We start from the raw sequence: 14,888 nt of genomic DNA, 5'->3' as shown, positions 1-14,888 counted from the left end.
TGGCGGTGGGTGGTGATGACTAGCTACCTTCCCAGCTAAATTAGGGACGGCTAGCGCAGATATCCCTCGAGGAGCTTTGCGCGAAATTCAGAACAAACCAAGTTAAAATATCTCGCAGTCCCATCATCCAAACAATAGTGTCTTGACGTCAGAGTTCACATTATTTGTGCTTACTTGTGTAGTTCTTAAACATCTGTTTCCAGATTGTATGCGTGCAATTAGTGTCTTATCTTTAGAAAGTCTGAAGTCCTAGTATTTTAGATAATAGTAATCAGTACGTCGCTCATTTATTACATTTGGTGGTAAAACAACTGTTGGTTATATTATAATAACAGTCTGGTTCAAATATGTATAAGTTGTGGAACACTATGTCATATAAAATTATACAAATTGTAAGACAGATGATACAAATATTTCTTTATGCTGATAAATGATTACACCTCCAAAAAGTTAAGACTATCTATCTAACTTTGCATGTTAAGTTAAACTACAAATATTTGTGTTCTAGATTAGAGTTTAGTCATAGCATATTTGGATTGTAAAAATACCGGATTGATAAAAAATGAAAAAAGATATTATCATCTTTTATCACAGGAAACTAAAAGAATTTCTAGGCTGTTTGGCTCTTTTTCTATAAACAATTGAAATACTTGTTTTCAGTGCATTACCTGTCTATACATGTCTAATAGATTTATTTTATGTATTCCATTAGATGAGTAAACATTTAAACATTCCCTAATGTTTGAGTACATGTGGCACTTTACAAGTCTTGATTTGTATATTGATGATCAGTTTTAAATGGTAAGTAAAGTGCAAGCTGATTTAGTTTTCTAATGCTTAGTATAATTTCTAAAATAAAGAAGACTAAGTACACTGAATTGTTGGAAAGGGTTCAGAGTAGGACTATTATATTGATACCTAGGATGAAAATAATGTTACATAAGGATAGGTTAAGGTCTCCACATTTTTTTTTTCAAGAGAAAAGTGTTAGAGAGGATCTAATTGAGTTGTTTAAGATTGACAAGGGAACTGATAATGTTGACATCACCTTTTTTGCATTTTGTGGTGAGAATGGCAAGACTAGGGACATAAATATAAATTTTAGAAGGATATGATTTATTTTTCTAATATGGTGTTGGCCTTTTGAATGGTTTACCTTTGGATGTGGTAGATGAAGTTAATTATAGGAGTGTAAGGAAAAGCTTGATAAATATTTGAATGATAAGGGTCAGCTATGAGTTTTTTAGTGCTTAATTTAGTGGGTAGGATGGCTTAGATCGATCAAAAGTTAGTTTTTATGTTATAATAAAGCTGTCTTCATACAGTATAAATAATGCTTTATATGCAAGTTGAGCTAAAGCAAATGTCTGCTGTAGACACAAAACTTGACCAAAGTTTTAATTTTATTTTCTGATAAGAATTTTCAGATGATGTTTTATTTTAGGATACAGCTTTAATCTTTGCTCTTTATTTAGTTTCTCTCACCAGTTGGAATCCTATTTGACCTAGTATTTTGATTGCTGACTTTTCTTATTTGAGATTGAACTTAAAAATATGGTTATTTTGATTTTTCAACCCACCAGTTGGCATATCTGACTCTTATTGCTGCTCTGCTGCACAATTACTGAAAAATTTTGGATGGAGCCAATAATGAGAAATTTACAATTGATCCTTATGACAGTGTACTGCAGAGTCTCTAATACTACCTTTCATTCCTGGAGCAAGCTTAATAATTATGTCATTAGGATCTGGAGATAGCAGTAGTAGATTTTATGCTCCAGATGATCCCATAAACAACACTAGGCACTTCACTACTGGAAGTAATGCTCACAGATCCGAAGAGTAAGGTTTCAGTCAAACCCATGATGTCTAGACAATAAATCATCACCATGGAGATTATGATGTAGTACCTAAGGCTCCTAGAGACAAGGAGAAAATATGAAGGTCCAAAAGCTGGTCTCAATCGTCATCTATGTTTATAGAGAAATTAATGGCAAGAGTGCTATAATGTAGTGTGTTTTGCAAGAAGAAATAAGAGGCATGCTATCTGTGGTGCAATAATCTAATATCACAGCTGGTTTCAGAACATATTATAACAACATAAGACAGTCCTTTAAATATTAACCATCATTGTAACTTCATTAGCTCCTATTTCATTACTTACTCACACCATGACTTCAATTACTATTACATCTATGGTATCAATTCCTGTAATGCCTCTAGAGGTATTGGCTTTAAACAGATAGTTACCCACAATGTCCCTGAAAAGGAAAAGAGAACTTAACACTGAGGTGGATAGCAGCTTTAGCATAATATTAGGATCAGGAAGACTAGTGGAAAGAGGCCTGTGTTCTTTATAATCATGAAGAGTATCATGCAGTTTGTGAAGTGAATGTCTTGATTCCTAGAAGAGTTTCCAAACTTCAGCTGCATTGGGGTATTTGTTTTTGAGACTCTTCTAGGTTAGTAACTTCAACTTAGTGCAAAGTGAGATACAGAATGTACATGAAAGATATGTACTTAAATAGTTCAGAGTGAGAGTTAGATTTAAGAGTTTTATGTTAATTTTTATCCAGTGTGACTAGGTATAAGAGTTTTTCGTTTTTTAATGTGTATATATATACATATATGCAAGTTAATATGCAAGTTAAATGTGTGAACTGTGGATATATCGTATTATTTTATTATTTCATAGTTTTTAGTTTTTATAAACCTGTTAACTTAGTTATTTTTAACTATGTTTTAGGTAATTGATTTCTGTTACATGGAACTGTTATTTTAAAGTGTGATTTTCAAGGTATCTTCATTTGATTTTTAGTTTTAAAAATTTTTCATTGATGAAGGGACTTTACTTTGGAGTATTTTGTATTCAGTAAAGTATTTTGGTGTATTAATTGATCATAAATTAAACTGGAAGTAGCATATTATATGCCCCACAGTAGCACAGTAGTATGTCTGCTTATACTGCTTGAAATAAAGTTTCAACACTTGTGGTGGGTAGTGTACAGATAGCCCTTTATGTAGCTTTATGCATAATAACACAACAAACGATTATACATGCTAGAAAAACTGTGGCTAAATATATAGTATTAATAAATAAAGTAAAAAATCTGGTTAATAGAGATTTGGTCTGCAATTCTAGAATGACTCAATTAAACTTCAAAATGCAAACCTAGGCCTGAATGAATCCCTCAAACTATTGCTTTCTATAGAGGAATATGTTGCTTCTCACAAAGTAGCTTTTGAATGAAAGGGTATTTCTAAGTCAAGTAATCCAAATACAAAGAAAAAGATAGCACAAGAGAAGTGTGAGTCTTGTGTGGTGATGGTCCTGCTCAAGAAACAGTACTTCCTGCATATGAGTGATTTAGAATTGAAGTGTTTCTACAAATGCTTGACCAGTTTTCTGCTGCTTTGACAAATCAGTTAGAAGCCTATTCTTCAATATGTCAAAAATTTGGCTTCTTGTCTAAAATTTTCAGAGTTCAAAAAAACAAATATTGCAGTATCTGATATTCATTAAAACATTGAGTTTGCCTATTTGTTAAGTTTTCTTTGATATTGCACTCATAATAAACAAACATTTAAGTTTCCTCATACTGTTAAAATTAGAATGTGATTTTTTTGGGGGGTCATCACAATGAAAATGATTTTAAAGAAAAGTCACCTGCATTAAAAGAAACAGTTGGCTCAAATGATATATTATCCAATAAAGATAGGCATTAACTATAGCCAGTTAACAACATCCAACTCCCTGTGTGTATGATCAGAAAACTGTACAGGGTTTTCAATCCATTCTTTTTTGAGATATCAGTGGTTGGAAAACTCACAGAATATGCTGTTTACTCCTTGCATTGCCTCTATTTATCAAGAGAAAGAACTCAAAGAAGGAAATCAACTTTCATTAGTGTCAGTTTGTGCAAGTGGAAACAATCTTATGGTACAAAAACAAATTATAAATTGTTGCAGCACCAGCAAAGTTCATTACTTGCAGAATGTGTTGATTCCCATACTCACTACCCTAATGTAAATGCTGGTGAATTTCAGTTTATAGTTAAACACAATAATTCAGCTCACAAGAAACCTGTCACTAATAACAGACATTATTTGCATTTTCTGTGTGAAGGATGCCTTTTTGAGTTAAATCATATGCTATCTATACTGTATATGTTGCCAGTGTCATCAGCAGAGCATGAAAGAAATTCCACTTCCATGTTTCCTACAGATTTGCATTCTGACATGAAAGATGAACATTTGAACAGTTTGATGACAGTATTCACAGGGTTCATGCAAACTGGCTTAGTCTCAATATGCAGTAATCAGATTCAAAGCAAAGTTTACTATTGTAAAATTGTGCTTTAAAGTAACTGTTCAAATATATATTATTTTTACAGTTTGTGCCATATACAAACTAAAACAATTTAAACAGTGCTTATGAAATGTAAATAACACCTCCACATTTTAATGCATTTACATAACATTGTATACACTAGAAAAACACAAGTGATCAATGCATGTAGGATGTACATGCTCATGCCCAGTTTAATGGTTTATTGGGTTTAGCTCCCCTGGCAGGCAAATCCTGTTGTCATCCCTCCTACCAAATCATACCAAAATTTCTTACTTGCACTATTTTAAACAGAGAAAACTCCAACGTAGTTAAATTATTACTACTTTTACAAAATATTTTATTTTTATAAGTAAATAGATAATGCTATATTAATACCATCTGACACAAAAACAATATATAAGTAGGTAGAGACAATACAAGATAATTAAAACATAAACTGTATTTTTCATTTTGTTTATTTGCCATGGGTATGTCAATGCTCAGTTTTTTTTCCATGGTGTTATTCCCATCTACCATTTGATTTTTTTTTCCTCCTTCTTCTTCTTCCAATGAAATAAAGTTTTTTTTTTTTTCAAAACCAATAAGGTTTAAGTATTTAGTAGAAAAAAATGCAAATAAATAGAAAACAATTAAATTTTCTAGCAATTGTAAATAATTCTTTTACACAACCTTTTATACTAATAATTCTTCTTTCAACCATATTATTGTTTAAATTTTGCTGTATTTTGAATATTTTTCTTTAACATCATCAGGTTTTTTTTCTGGTTTTGGTTCCAGTGAGATAATGAATTTTGCACGTTCTTCCAGTACAACCTCTAAAATTGGAATAGAAAAGAAACAAAGAAGGTTAGCTCATAATCATAAGGAAAAGTATGTTAACAAAAACTCACCATGTATCACAATTCCACCACAACATACAAACAAACATACACAAATATTCTGTATTGATACTATAGATGAGTAAACCTAGACATTTTGAAAAAACTATAAACTGGAGAAAAAATTATCTGTCAGTCTTCCAATAATTGTTTTTTAGCAAGCCTATTAAATAAATACTTTAGTAATAGTAACAACACAGCATCATTATATGCAATATATATAAACCCAGTATCTGAATCATTTAAAGAATGATTTAATGAAAACACATTTATAATTATTTCATCTGTATAGCTCTTACATATATGTGCCTTTTAATAACTTGTGCATTGTCACAGTATCCTTTCCTCATTACTAATTATTTAAAAGTATAAACCACAGAATACTCCAGTATCATATGTTAAAGCAAAGTTCTAGGAGACAATCTTGATTTAACAGGTAACTTAAGTAGTGAGAATAGTTATCTCTGTGTTTTAGCTGCTTCTCTATACATTCACACATTTCTTTTGTATGGTTATCTAGAGAGAAAAAGTTAGTTAAATGTTATAGCTATTTCTCTAATAAATATCTATTTATACATTCAACATTTGTATTGTATAGTTATCTATATAATGGTTTGATTCCTTACAAATCCTCTTCTACATTATGATAATGAATTTTATAGATTTGTAGTAGAAGAAAAATCTTCATTTAAAGTTACAGCTGAGCAATTAATAAAATTTACTAATCTGTTAATCATTTAGATCACATATTGAATAAATTGAACTTACCAATTATTCTCACAACATGGCTTAAAAATATTACTCATAATTCTAAAAATTGGGTTTTGATATCTATAGTGGACAAAGAACAGACACTGTCACAGTAACAGCTGTCTTTCTCACTTTCCTCATTACTATTTTTACCAAACAATTTACAGTAACTACAAAAAGGGAAGTTAGTGGATAGTTAGAATAATAAAAAAACTAATAATCAGAAACCCTTGTTTCAGTTAGATCAATATTTGTGTATGTCATGGCACTCATCAATTAAGCTGAACAAAGTTAAATTAATAAAAAATAATGAAAAAACCATTATAGCAATATTTTTATTATTAGATAGTTAGAATAATCAAACACACTAACTTTAATCAGCTGAACATTTTTGCAACAAGTATCAACTGTTTTAACTTTAATTTCCAGTATTGGATAGTTTGAATAATCAGAAACATTGATAGATTAATGTTATTTTATACACTAGTCAGTATGAGCTATGAATATTGGTAATAAATTAATTACCTATTTCTAAATCAAGCTGTACCGAAAAATTCACTTTTGCATTTTTTTTAACGTACACTTGATGATGTATAACTAAAATGCAAGTGACTAATATTCACTTTTACAAAATAACTGAAATTTTTGAAACATTTTAATAGAGTATTTTTATACTTCTTAAAACCAACATCAACAAAAATATTTAAAAGTGTCATTTGACTGATGTAATGTTTTTAAAATGGGGTTGAGGTAGTATTTGTAACCTCAATATGTTGAATGGCTATTTCTAATCATGCTGCTTACTTCACATGCAATCATGATTTTAAGTTACTTTTATAAATAACAAAAAAAAAATGCCTATTGACTCATGACAGGAAAATTTATGTAGAAGAGCTTCATATCCTTGGTGCTGTTTTATAAAAAGAATTTGGATTTGGATAAACTGATTTAAATAAATTATTCTATGTTGGATGCACAAGACTGTTGAAAGTTAATTATTTTAAAAATGATAGCTGTGAAAAATTTTGTTATGTTACTCTGTACAAGCCACATGTTTTGTATGAAGATTTGTTATCTTACTTGAATATCACAAGTTTTTCTTGTTATGTATAATATTGTTGTTACTAGAGTGTTAGATATTTTTAAATTGTTCTATTGCATTTTAAATATGGGTTGACACAGGGAGAAAGTTAGTTAAAGAGCAGATTTACCATGTGTGAATGGACAATTTTTAAAACAAGTTTCATAGCTTGTATTGTAATAAAAAAGATAAAGAATAATAATGTCTTCTCATTTAGATTCTAAAGTAACTGAACCAGCCTCTCTGAACTTTTGGCATAAGATAATTATTTAAAACTCTGGATACAAATGTGGTAACCCACTTGGTAATGTAAGTTAATTTATCACACTTTGTATTGCAATAACAGAGTAGAGAAGAATAACATGTTTTGTCAAAGGGTGTTGTAAAGTAGGTTAACCTGCCTGTGTGGACATTGATGAAAAAGAGATTGTTATTTGAAGCTCTTGATATAACAGTGATAATTTATAGTGTGACACCTACTGTAAAGAATCTGGCCCTAACATTCTAACATTTCTAAGAACAGATTTTGATAGCTGAAGCAGTTTTCTTGATAAACAGATTGAGTTATTTCTATGAAAGTTAAGAAATGGTGTGTTTTGGAATCAATGCAATCATTTTTGGAGTATCTTCTCATAAGAAGTTCAATAACAAATACATATTAAACCTTACTACAGATACTTTTAATAAATTCATGTTTATACAAACTAAAATGTTCTGATCTATATGTATGGCAAGTTATATGATAATGCTTTGTGACTAATTTGTTTCAGATGCTCAGAATGATAATTCTTCACATAAACCACATATTTTCTCTTTAAAGTTCATATCTTTTACAATTATTTTATTTCATAGCTGAGAAATGTCTTTGCAGAACATAGGAACTTTTGAAGCACCTTTCAAACATACAGGAAGTTGGGATATTTTTGCAAACTAATCAGAGCTTTATTTTTGATATATATAATTCTCTTTCCTTGAAAGCACTTTTTCTAATGAAAAAAAAATTAGCATGCCTTTCTACAAAAGATCAAGAATTCATGTATTCTCACCACAAATAATATATCATGTAAAACTATCACAACAGTAACAATCTAATACACAATACAATAAACAGATAATTTTTTGTCACATATAACCATGTAGTTGGGTTAAATTAACATTTCATAATGTGTTGTAAAACACTGACTACAATTAGATGTGTGTGCCCTTGTCTCCAAGTTAAAAGCAAGGCTTTGCACAAGTTCATGTATGTACATTTTATATGTATTAATCATGCATGTACCCTTTCTTACAAATTGTTTTCTTATGTGTCTTTATTGACTAACATTCAATGAATATTATTCAAATTTAGTACTTTTGTTATAAAGTAAAATAATCATTATAATGTGTTGTTCTCAATTCAAATTATAATTACTACAAACAGTTTTGAAAACTTGATGGTATCCACACAAATATTTTTTTATTTCATATGCTCTAATAAATTATTGCATTATTTATAATAGACCAAAAGTACATGAAAATTATACTCTGCCCATAAACTCATATATACATATTCATTTAGATGTATAAAAGGTTCATACCTTCAGTATTTCAAACTTGGGATCAGCCATCCAAATTCTAGAACATAAAAGCTTCTGCTCTGCTTGACTAAGAATCTTAAGGAAGACATAAAAAAAATTACCAAATAAATTTATACATTCCATGATTAAAGGAACATTATACTATTCAACTGGAAAGTACTACTAACTGCCCAGCTCTATTTCTGACTCAGATTTTGAATAAAATATGGAGAACATTTCAAATACTGTCATAAAATAATCATTAGTTCATTCTAACATTTATACATTAAAATAAATATTAATTTAAAACACTAAATGATATCAGTTACACTATAATTAACATTTCAATTTGTTAATAAGAATGTGGAAGCTTGTAAAGAATATATACAGTACAAATGTATGTAGGTACTGTAACAGTTGTAACATGATAAGACTGAGCTTATCTATTTGCCAAAAATTCTATATATTACTTTAACTCAAGAACAATTCAATGTGCTATTAAACTGATACATTATGTAGATCTATTTGGCAATTATTGTAACAAAAAAAAATACCTCCATCACTCCAGTTAAGTGGGAACCAGCCTCATTGACATTCATAAGCTTCTTTATTTCATCATAGTCCTGACTACAATTCTGGCTGCAAAACAAACTGTCTTTCAGTTTGTTAATTACATATAGATTTCAAATCAATATATAATTTGCAGGAACACTTTTTCACTTTAGAACAATGTATTATTTTATTGTACTGCCCTCAAGGAACTTCCTTTTTAAAACAAATTTACTTTTAGAAACATGTTTAAAGTTGTTTTGAGAATTTAATGGCAAATAACAGTGAAGATAAATTAGTTACAAGCATAGTGTTAAATTGATAAAGCAAATTATAGTTCATCACTATGTAGATATAAGCAAATATTTTAATATTTGTAACTGCCTGATTGTTAAATCAGTTTATATATAAAATCTCTTTGTGGGCACTAGAGGAACAGGGGTGGTGTGCATATAAAAAAAAACAGGGAACTTAAAATTAATTAATGGTTTTTATACTAAGAGTTAGTTTTTATTGATAGGATACTTTTTCTTGTAATTAATTTTTTTCTCTAGATTGGAAAGTTGTTTATGCAACTCCTGTTTCTAAAGGAGGTGACAAAGAGTTGCCCTGATATGATTCCCATTGTACCTTTCCTTCATGGTCTGTTAGATTCTTAACTGGGCAATACTGTTGAAATAACCTGCTAAATTCTGCAACTTGACAAGGTACTGATACAGCTGGAGTGAGTCCAAGAAGGTTTGTAGTCACAGATGGCACACCAGTAGTGGTTAAAGATGTAGAACAAATTCATTTGCACATCTCCAACAGCTTCTTTAATCTTGTCTTCAACCACATTAAAAATTGTTTCTGCATTCTCCTTTGAATCTTACATTTCTAGCCTTTAACTTGTTTCTTAAATTTCTATACCTTTCTTTATGTTCTTTTAAATTTCCACAGATTTCTTCTTGATCTTGGAATTTGTTGTCTTGTTCTTCTACTTTTGTCTTTTTCTTTCTTGTCTTCTTTTTATTCCTTTAACCATTGTTTTGTCTTTTCTAACAAATATATTTTAACTCACTTCAAGCACTTCTTGTCATCTTGAAGCTTAGTCTACATTCTATTTTATTTTCACCAAAATAATCTCACTATTAACACTAACATTGTAACAATTTCAATGTTGTAACGGTTTCTGCAGTGAGAACATTTTTCTACTGTATGGTAAAAATAATGCAAAGGCCACTTTACTTATCAAGAATTAGACCTAGCTAGATTTACTCTGTGGATCCAGATGTATTTCTGTCAGTGTATCATTTAAATATTATGCTATGCTTAAAATATCTTCCACACACCTAATACAATAAATTTATATCCTTAAAGTTCTGAAGCAGATATTTTTAACTGTTGATAATACTCTTCATCTGTTATATCTATTATAAGCAGCTTCAACAAGAACTACAAAAAGAACATCTTTCCTAATCCATGCTATTATGCAATGAATTGATCATCTCTACAATATTACAAACTTTAGCTTCCAGTATATGAATGTTAATTCACAATTTCATGTCTAATCCACAATCCAAATAATTTTTGTTGTACTTAGAGAATCTCCTCCTATAAAAAACCTTACGTTTCCTTTCTTCTTAAATCCCAATAACTTCCTTGGATTCAAATATGCTTGAAACAGCGTATTCTATTTTGAAACAGCATTTCTAATTTGCCTCACACTTTTTTTCTAATTTAGAAATTTTCTTCAAAGCTAACTTGTTTTTCCTCCAAAAAGCAAGCTTTTTGAATAAATAATATGAAGTTATTTTGAGTATCTACAAAACTAAAGCTTAACTCCCTCTATTCAAGGTTGTCAATCTAGTTTTATATCATATTTTAATATATACATCAATGATACAAATGTATCTAGCATGGTTTGAGGAAGCAATTTTGGATTGGTTAGGTGCTCTGAAAGTAAATTTTGTGGTAATTTTACTATCATTTATTGAAAGTATTAATAATTTACAAGAATTTCTTTATGATACACAAAAATAGGTAATCATTGGTACTTATATTCACCGTAGCTATAAGTAAGCACAAGCATGTATGCATGTAATTTATTATGCATTGTTATACTGAGTCATATACATTACTGTAAGTCTAACTACTTACCTAGAAAAAATTTTGAAGTGCAAGTTAAAGTTTAAAAAGACCTACATTTACTGTGGGAAAATGTTTGTCTGGCACACACATATATACAACCTGAAGCTTGACTTAGCCCCAACCAATAAAGACAGGGCTGATTAATGTTGTCTAATACCACCCTAGTGAAATAATCTCACTAACTTCAGAGGAGAAAATAAGACAATTGGGCCATTTTCAATGGTATAACCCCTTGGTACAAACAATTAAAAAAAATTGTCTTAACCAAAATTAAATATGGCTTTTTAAGTCCATATACCTATTCAACACAATTTTAAAATGGTTCATACAACACACTGCTTATCATCGATAAAACTAATCTATAAGTTTCTACGTCAGAGTGAATCTACATCTAGTCTTTCAAAGCTTAAAACTACTAAATCCATTACAAATCTTTACCCTCCTTCAAAGCCCCTGGGAAAATATATCATCCAGCCCAGGAGCATTATTGTTCTTTAAACTTCTTAAATTTGTCTTAAACAGCTCACAATTAATGCAATCAACTTTTTTGAACTGGTTTGCATCTATCAACTGTTCATGATGTGGAATACTGCTCAAATCTTCATTAGTAAAAACAAAATAAGAAGTCAAATGCATTAAACCAGCCATTTCATAATCATAAGATAAGTGCTTTCTTTCCTTTATCATCCCATGATGGTCCTTCCCCTATCTTAGTATTTTGTTTACCCTTAATACATTTAAAGAAATCCTTACTATTTCTTCTTACATTTTTAGCCAACCTTTTCTTATACACCTTTTTAATGTCTTAACTTCCTGTTTCACCAACTTTCTTGATCTTCTAAATTTCCTGTCATACCAGTGAATTTAAATTTCTTAAATTTGTGATGCTTTTCTTCAATTTTATCTCAAACTCTTTTTCTCTCCACAAGCAATATGTTTACCTTGAATATTTAAAAACATTATCTTTAAAAATTTTCCATATGTGATCAGTCTCTAAATGACTCAGCTATCAAATTTACAATAGATAATTTTTGTCACATCCCTTCAAAACTTGCCTTTTTGAAAATTGTAATAATATTATTCATTTTCTTCATATGCACCAAAACACTGAATGTAACAGAGCAATGACTACTTGCACTGAGATGTTTTCCAATTTCCACCCTCTCAATCATCTCTATATAAAAGTTAATAAATATAAAATAACATTGCCTCTAGATGGTTCCTTGGCTACCTGGTGAAGAAATCTATCTTAAACAGTTTCAAATAACATTTCTTCCTTTTGTTTTGACTCTAGTATTTCGCAATTTATATGCCCGAAATTAAAATCATCCGTAAGTATGACCTCATTGACAGATGAAATCTTAACTCCATTGTAAAGTTTCTCACTGATTTCATCAATGTCATTTGGCTGTCTGTATCAAATTTCCACTAAAAGCCTTTTCCCTTTACATCCACTAATAGAAACCCAAATTGATTAAATTTCCTTGGTATTATTTTTGATATCCTCAACTTCAATAGGATGTAACTCACATTTTACATGTAAAGGCACTACTACTACTTCTTTACTATTCTGTCTCTGTAAAAAGTCTATATTTCAAAGAAATTTCTGTTATCAAAATCATCTTTGTTTAATTACATTTCAGTTATTCCCATTATATCAAAATCATTCATTTCTACCAGTGCTCTAAAGTCATCCATTTTATTTCTTGTACTTCTAACAATACAATAGTAACAATTTAAACTACCTTATTAATAGTTACTACTTCTTCTATACTTATTTCCTATGCTGAACTTTTCTCTGCCTCTTTTTTTTTTTTTATTTAGTTTATGATGGCCCTCACCACTGTCTAGTCCTAGTTTCTCACTTTCCTCACAGCAGAATTTATGGTAGTAGCAAACAAGCCAGCCACCATCCATTCTGTTAAGTTTAAGAAAAGGCAATTTTAAGTAACTTATTCTCATTATGCAATTTGTAAAAATCTGCAGAAAAGTCATGTGGTGAACAATAAAAATGTACACAGTCATTTCATTAAAGCAAAATTAAACTTAACTTAGTTATTAATAAGTAGTTTTTATCTTTAGAGTCTACATTCATCACAGTTTTTAACCATTATGTTAGAGTAAATAATTGACATCAAATTTAATCTACATATGTAAATGTAGTTTACTTAAGTTCAGACTCTCGAGTTTAATTAAGTAGTTAAACTTACAAACAAGTAAATGAATGCAACCACTCAGTGAAATAGTTGACGACAGATTAAGTTCACTGATTTTATACTGCATTACTGTCTTCTTAACTTCAAAATTCTACTGTACTTGTATAAACTTTTATGTTTAACTTACTATTATATTAATAATAAAACTAAATTAATAGTAATACCATATCTTTGTACAAATTATTAAAATTAGATGAGTGTTAGGTTCAACCTTAAGATACTAGTTACAATTAGATACATCAATACAACTTGCATGGCACAAACAGACTTATGAAGTTTATTTGTAGTTACTTCAAGTAATATTAGTAATAGGTTAACGTTAACATGATTATTTCCACAAATTCTAATTACTCTTCATAATACTAACAGTACTACTAATATTAACGGGTCCCACTGTACTAATTATTACAGTTTGTTTTATGGCAAAATAACAAAAATAACTACATAAGACACAACACAAATATATTAATGGTGCAAATAATTTAAATACACTTTATTGCTTTGTTGTAAAGTGCTTTACAAATTACAATAAGAAAACTTTTCAAATGAAAATACGAAAATGCACTTTGGGCTTTAATAGTAATACACACACACACAACACAGGTAATGGTAATAAACATAATCATAAACTTATTGAATACCAAAATATTAGCAAAAGATATTGTGACAAGACAGCTTAATTTTTGTTGTCAATGTATTTTAACGGTGTAAGCAAGTAAAACTACAATATATTTGTGGCTAAGAATATTTGACCTTACTCAAATTACTGCACATGTAATTAGCATGGCCACTATACGTTATTAGTATTACTGGTGCACTGTTTATGCTTAATTAATATGTTGTGCTTTTAACAAATAATAATCATACATATCAGAGTGCAATTGATTCAACCTGAGGTACCACTCATACCAAACTTCGTTTTGGTCCATAACAAAGTCTAGCAACTTAAATAAATACGGTTTTTAAAAATAACCAAAACATCCACGTACTCTTTACTATTTAGCGTGCAAAATAATTATTATTGTACAAAGCTAAATATTGGTCGTAACTACAAGATAAAAGTCACATTCGTCCTCAGAACGTTCGTTAATCTAGTGGCTATATATAAAGTTCATTTTCCATTGCATGCGCTGGCTAAATAGATGAATTGATGATAATAAAAAAAATAATAATATAATTTTCGATAACAGAACCCAAGATAGATTTTTAACAAATTCAGAAAATTATAAAAATCACATGAAAAACAATTTATCATGACTTATTTTCATTTACCATAGTAAACAGAATATGAACTTAATTCTATTTTTGTTGCTTGTTATTAAGCACTAAGCTACCCAAAGGACTTTCTGTTCTCCTCTCACCTTTTTTGTCGAAACT

The 14,888-nt window shown here is 29.5% G+C and overlaps 1 protein-coding gene across 4 annotated transcripts; it reads right to left on the bottom strand.

Annotated features, from left to right (window-relative positions):
• Positions 1-226: 226 nt before the first annotated feature.
• LOC143256846 (uncharacterized) lies at positions 227-14,649 on the bottom strand. Of its 4 annotated transcripts, none has more exons than XM_076514603.1 (4): positions 14,379-14,649; positions 9,171-9,255; positions 8,638-8,712; positions 227-5,166 (listed from the first exon to the last, which is right to left on the bottom strand). In XM_076514603.1, exons 1-4 carry the CDS (start codon positions 14,438-14,440, stop codon positions 5,053-5,055), a joined length of 336 nt encoding a protein of 111 aa, XP_076370718.1. In that variant the 5' UTR covers positions 14,441-14,649; the 3' UTR covers positions 227-5,052. The 4 variants fall into 4 exon arrangements, with proteins under 4 accessions (XP_076370718.1, XP_076370734.1, XP_076370744.1 ...); XM_076514619.1 differs by having other exon boundaries at positions 14,501-14,649; XM_076514629.1 differs by lacking the exon at positions 14,379-14,649 and adding an exon at positions 10,075-12,040.
• Between the last annotated feature and the right edge of the window lie 239 nt (positions 14,650-14,888).

Source organism: Tachypleus tridentatus, chromosome 1 (assembly GCF_004210375.1).
Source record: "Tachypleus tridentatus isolate NWPU-2018 chromosome 1, ASM421037v1, whole genome shotgun sequence".
Lineage (NCBI taxonomy): Eukaryota > Metazoa > Arthropoda > Merostomata > Xiphosura > Limulidae > Tachypleus > Tachypleus tridentatus.
Note: the sequence above shows the minus strand (reverse complement) of the source record. Positions and strands in the feature narration are given on the sequence as shown.

Bases quoted from the DNA above. Each gene is read 5' to 3' on its own strand.
- LOC143256846 (XM_076514603.1), bottom strand. From the start codon at position 14,440: ATGGACCAAAACGAAGTTTGGTATGAGTGGTACCTCAGGTTGAATCAA. The intron at 9,256-14,378 runs GTATGATTATTA...TTTGTTTTGCAG, and splicing joins AATCAATTGCACTCTGATAT to CCAGAATTGTAGTCAGGACT. The intron at 5,167-8,637 runs GTATGAACCTTT...TTCCAATTTTAG, and splicing joins CCAAGTTTGAAATACTGAAG to AGGTTGTACTGGAAGAACGT.